General features: G+C 38.9%; 1 protein-coding gene across 1 annotated transcript; it reads left to right on the top strand.

The window, feature by feature from the left end:
- The first annotated feature begins 5,273 nt into the window (after window positions 1–5,273).
- LOC130824751 (uncharacterized) lies at window positions 5,274–6,064 on the top strand. The gene is made up of 2 exons (XM_057689770.1): window positions 5,274–5,460; window positions 5,541–6,064. Exons 1-2 carry the CDS (start codon window positions 5,274–5,276, stop codon window positions 6,062–6,064), a joined length of 711 nt encoding a protein of 236 aa, XP_057545753.1.
- Window positions 6,065–6,286: the final 222 nt, after the last annotated feature.

Consider the following 6,286-nt stretch of genomic DNA (forward strand, 5'->3'; position numbering starts at 1 on the left):
ACCACTGAGTTTCTCTGAAATTCACCGTAAACCACACAAAATTTTTTAATTTACCATATACCATTGAGTTTTCGTCCGTTAGCACAGAATACCATTAATGACAACTGCCTCCGAAATTCACCATAAACCACACAAAATTTTTTAATTCACCATACACCATTGAGTTTTCGTCCGTTAGCACAAAATACCATTAATGACAACTGTTGTCAGTGTGTCGTTTGTGGTAAATTACCAGTATGCCATTACGCATTCAACTGGCGCCATTGTTAGGGTTGACTTCCCCAAACACAACGTATGTCTTCAAAAAATTGACCCCCCAATATTTCTTCTCCATTCAAGAAACTCTCTATTCGTCTTTATTAATCTGGAACCCTTAAAATCCATCAAGAATTTGCAAAGTGTCGATTTGTGTGAAGTGAATTGCAGGTTTGTGAGGCAGCGTGGTAGTCGTGACTAAATTTCGCACAAAGTTTGTTAATTCAGTGGATTAAGCATACGCAAGGTATTACTATCCTTATTCATTTGCATTCGAGTTCTGATTTTGTATTTTTTCGCAAAATTGAGTTAGGGTTAGAATTTGGTGGAAAATGATCATCTGTATCAGTTTGTTTGCTATGAAATTCGAATGTGAATGTGATGTAATGTGTTGTTGGTAAATATTGTTGTTAGGATGAGTACAATGTGGTTGTTAGTTCGTGCTCCAGGGGTACTTTTGATGTGAGGGTGGATGACACTGATAAGACCAATTTGATGGAGTTGATTAAATATATGTTTGACGATTCAGTGAAACAGAATGTATATCTCCCTAAATACTTCACCCTGTTTGTGAGTAAACCTAGAACAAATTGTAAGTTAGAGTTAGTTGATGATGGGGCAATGTTAAAAATGTGGGAGTGGAATGAAGGGAAGAATGAAATTGAACTGTTTATAGAAGAGACAGAAACACCATCTCTTGTGTTTCAGTCTGCAAAAGCTAGTTGGGCAAAAATTTTAAAGAACAGGGCAAAAAATATTAGGCTAATGGAGGAAGAGAATAGAAGGACGGCAAAGGAAGCAGAAGCTGAGGAGCAGCTTTTGGCCCAACAGGCATATACTGTGGCTGTAGAGGTCCCTATTTTGAATGTTGATGATGATAGGATTGAATATGTAAGAGTGTTTGCTACCCCAACAGCTGATGAGGTTTTTCCAAGAGATTCACAACCTCAACCCTCACAACCTTTATGCTCACAAACAAAAACATCTCAACCAAAGAAGAAGAAAATACCCCCTACACAGTCAACCCAACAGCAGCCTAGGCAACCAACCCAGCCCAAAGAACAAACCAGGCTTAAACCCAAAGAGTGGAGGGTGCTTAGAAGCACTGCTGTTAAGTTTGGCCTTAATGTTGGCAAGAAAACTGCAGCAGGGAGGCAACTCAACACTAGAAGCCAAAAAAAATTGGTGGTCGAAGAAATTGATGTTGAGTCTGATGGTTGGCTTTCTGATGATAGTGAAGATGGTGATTATAAAGCTTCTGATGTTGAGGCTGATTCTGATATGGAGTTGGACATTGAGGATGAGTACATTGTGAGAGAAGAAGATGTTCCTGATAATATACATGAGAAGACCTTTGAGGATTACTTAGATGGGTCTCATGTGTTAAACAAAATGTACAAAAATGGTAAAATCTGGTCTTACTTACCATTTGGATCCATTGTTCTTGAGGAGTGGTTGATTTTGAAACCAAAACACAGTTTCTAGATGTATTTAGAGATTACTACATACAAGAGGGCTTCTCTGTTTCAGTTGACCATGCTGACAGTAAGAAGTACATAGCAAGGTGTTTGATGAGGGATTTCACTTGGAGGATTCATGCTTTAGTTCTAAGAGACAAAGTCAGTTGGGCCATAAAGAAGATAGAAGGAGAGCATGCAACTTGTGGGAGGCTGGAAGAGAATCCTATGGTCTCTTCAGCATGGCTATACAGACAATTGTTACAAGACTTAGAGGCAAACCTAGATGTCCCAGTTGATTCATTGCAGAGGCTGTGCATGAAAAAGTACAGGATCTATGTGAAGTTGAGATTGTTATACAAAGTGAAGAGTTTAGCTAGGGAGCAATTACATGGTGGGTTTGCTGAGTCCTATCCAGCTCTTCCAAAGTATGTTGAAATGATAAAGTCCACAAATTCTGGGTCTTGTACTCTGGTTACCTGGACTGACAGTTTGAAATTCAAGGCCTGTTTCATATCTTTTGCAGCTCAAGTGAGAGGATTCTTAGGTGGTTGTAAACCTATCATAGGAATAGATGGTGCACATTTAAATGGGTATTACAAAGGGATTATGCTTGTTAGCTACATTTTATCTTTACTTTTACCCCTATAAGCAGCTTGTTTAGCGTAAGGAAACTACATATTATTGCATTGATTTATTGGATTTTACGCTTGTTTTGTTGCTTTGGTGTTTTGTTTCACTTCAGGATCTAATCATCAACACCGAGCACAAACTAGATCCTTTGGTCGCATACATTGCTCACCTAAACACTGAGGGCTCAACAAAGTGAAACGTCATGAGCCAAGCCATAAGAACAAGCCAAAAAGAAGCCAAAATAGATCCACTCGACCAGAATAGGCTCGAGCAGGATTGCTCGAATCAGAAGCTGAGTATTACATATTTGAAGCTCGCTCGACCTGTAGCAGAAGCGACACTCTCGATACATAATTAACATTAATAATTATACTCAAGATAAATAATGCGGAAGTGTAAAACGTCGAACTGCTAAAAACCATTTAAACTAAAACCGTTCAAAACATAAGTTAAAAAAATATTACAACTGAGAAAATATAACATAAAGTTTGCTTAAATACAATAAAAAAATATAAGTACAATATAATCATCAAAGTCAGCAAGTAAAATCAATGCAACTAAGTCCTCGATAGAATAATTAAAGTTGCGGCCTGGATCGAAACCTGAGCTAAATTTTCCTACAAAATACTGTCATCCATAATACAGGTGACAACCGAATACGGGTGATACCCCGGATTTAGCATGAAAAAGGATTGATAGACTACTCATATCAACAAAGTGCATCTTCTTTTCATGAGAGCCCATTTTCTAAGAACTCCACAGTTAAGCGTGCTTAGTGTGGAGCAATCTTAGGATGGGTGACCTCCTGGGATGTTTTCTCGGGCGCGCACGAGTGAGGCCAAAGTGTGCTGGAAAGACTTGTGTTGGTTTGTGGGGCTAGTCTATAGTCTCCCTGAGTAGTCACCGACGGTCCGAGGGGCCGGGGTGTTACACGATCGATTGAGCAAAGTTGGCTCGGGTAGAGCGAAGTGCATTTAAACTTCCAGAGCTTTTGCTCATCAGCAGGATTCAATCCAGATGTACAGTACATCCGCTCAACTGGTCGAGCAACATGGCTCAGGTCGAGCGGAGCTAAATTTCATATTCTGTCTAATTTTTGAAGTTTCTGATGTTGGACCTGATGGTTGCTCGACTGGTCGAGCAGGATTCGCTCGAGTCGAGCGAAATGGGCAGCAGCAGCTTTTGCGATCTTTTTAAGTATCGTTCGAGGTCCAATTACATTTGTTGCTTCTAATTGTTGCTGCCAAGACTGCCAGCCACCCTACCCTATCCACTAGGGGTGGCACCCCCCTCCTACAACCTAGAGGTGGTGGAGCAATTATGAAACCACAACCCCCCACTTGTTTTTGAAGCCTATAAATAGAGAAGAGGAAGAGGGAGCTATCATGTCAGTTTCACATTTCATTTTGAGTAATTTCTATGTATTCTTCATAGCTTTGCTTTCATTTCACTTAAGAATTAGTGTTAGCATAATTTCCCTTACAATTCAATTAAGTATTTTCACTTTCCAAATACAATCTTAACTACATCCTTTATTGTAATATTTTGCAACTTGAAATTCTTCAACCATTGATGTACTATTATTGAAGCTTTTGGAAGGTATTTCTTTGAATCATCAAATCATCTTGTTCATTCTTAGATTGAACTTAAAAGAGTAACTTCTATCCTTACTTATATTGTTTTTAATTCATGTCATTTAGTTATCTTTGATTGTTTGCCGTTAGTTTCATATATTCAAGCTTGTAGTTCTTCAACTTATATTGTACTCGTCTCTTTAGGATACCCTAGCTTAATTTATTCATCTATGATTCTTGGATTGTTTGCAATCTACAATTTCAATATGAGTATGAGTGAGTAGTTTGTTTTGGCTTAGGCTAGGCATCATCACCATGTATGTAGTTTGAATTGCTTTCTTTACTTTTAGCTTGGTTGTGTTGTTTATGGTTTAAGATGGATTTTGCTATCATGTTGTAGTGTTTTTGAAATGAGGGTGAGAGTCAATTTTTAACGATAATCTATGCTTAAAAGTTAAGACATCTCCATGAGAATAGGTAGATGCTTTGATTGGAAATGTTGAATGTGTGCTTCATGTCTTAAATTATGCTTAGCTCCATGAGAATAGGTAGTTGAGTATGTTTAGGAAGCTTTTTTTGCTCGAGAGAACATTAGTACTTATGATACGTTCTTCCCCATAACAAAATATCCATGACCATAGGTTAATGTTTAGTAAACACTACTTTGGTGAGAAAGCCTAGCCTATGCCTCTTAGCTTATTGATCATTTTATCCTTACTTTTAGTTCATTGTATCCTTATTTACTTTTATGCTTCAAGTACTTGTAATTGCTTGTTTTAATTATTTCTATCTCCAAACATCATATTATACGTTTTCGAACACACTAATCGATCGAGAAACTATTAACTAAACCCCCACTCCTTGTGGATTCGACCCGTACTTGCCGATGTACTACGCTACGCCGTGCACTTGCGGTATTACTATTGAATGACGTAAAGTCCCGATCAATGCTCACTGCAATTGCAATACATGGGAATAATGACATCTTTGTGTTAGCCTATGGGATTGTTGACACAGTGAGCATAGATTCCTGGACTTATTTCTTCATAAACTTGAGGTGTTTGTTTGCTCAATATGGATCTCAAAAGGATGACTGGACTTTTAACAGTGACAGGATGAGGGTAAGTTTCTTCTTTGTCTTTAATTTGAGATTATGAAGTTGTATACTAACTTAGTCTTGTTTTTTTAGGGGGTTGAATCAACATTGTTTAAGGCGTTCCCAAGAGCTACCAGGAGAATATGCTGCCAGCATTTGTACGCAAATTGCAAGGCTGCAGGATGGAGTGGGACAGCATTTCATAAGCTGTTTTGAATTGCTGCAAATGCCTACAATGAGTATGTTTTTGGAAAAGCTATGTCCAAGATAAAAGAGTTTGATGCAGCAGAAAATGATTATCTCAAAAATGTAGAAGAACAGTGGAGTGTGCACATGTTGTTTGACAGGACAGTTTATTGTGATCATAACACAACAAACTTCGTAGAGTCATTCAATGCAATAACAAAGGCCAACGGGGACATGCCTGTCTTGACATTGCTGGAAGGTAAATTTGTGTCCCTGTTTTGCTCATTTAAATGCAAAAAAATTGTTGTTGCTTACTGTGCTTTTTTTTGAATAATTAAGCTGTCAGGAATTGGTGCATGAAAAGGATGGGTTCCAGGTTCGATAAAGTAGTGGGCATGGAACCTAATGATCTGACAGAGCAAGCAAAGGGGGTGCTGGCGACTAGGACTGATGAGTCTAGGTTCTGCCATGTCACTGCAGCTGGTGGTGGAGAGTTTGAGGTGAGGGATGGCCATGTCAAGTTCCCTATCACCTTTAGAAATATGACTTGTGGGTGTGGGAAACGGCAAGAATCAGGGATCCTTTGCAAGCATGGTCTCAGAGTCATTTACAACCAGAGACTTGATCCTAGGAACTTTGTCTCACCTTTCTACAAGGGGGTTGCATACAAACTCACTTATGGAGACCACATCCACCCCATGGCTGATCCAACTCACTGGCCTTCACTTGATGTGCCAGAAATTGCACCACCCCAAGGGAAAAAAAATGCTGGCAGACCACCTAAGCAAAGGAGAAGAGTTGCTCATGAAGCAAAAAAAGGAAAGAGTCACAATAATAACAAATGCAGCTATGCAAAGAACTAGGCCACAATGCAGTGACATGCAAGGCAAAAAATGCATCAGCAAAAAAGGCAGAACATGTAGCTTCCTCTTCACAGCAAGGCAACACAAGGGGGAAGAGAAAAGGTTGCTACTTAGCATTGTTTAGTGTCACTTTTTGGTGAACAGTGTTTAGTGTCAAGTTGCTTTTGAACAAAATGTTAACTACTTGGTTTGTATGACACTTCTTTTGTTTATCACAATTCC

The sequence above is a fragment of the Amaranthus tricolor genome, chromosome 10 (genome assembly GCF_026212465.1).
Source record: "Amaranthus tricolor cultivar Red isolate AtriRed21 chromosome 10, ASM2621246v1, whole genome shotgun sequence".
Classification (NCBI taxonomy): Eukaryota; Viridiplantae; Streptophyta; class Magnoliopsida; order Caryophyllales; family Amaranthaceae; genus Amaranthus; species Amaranthus tricolor.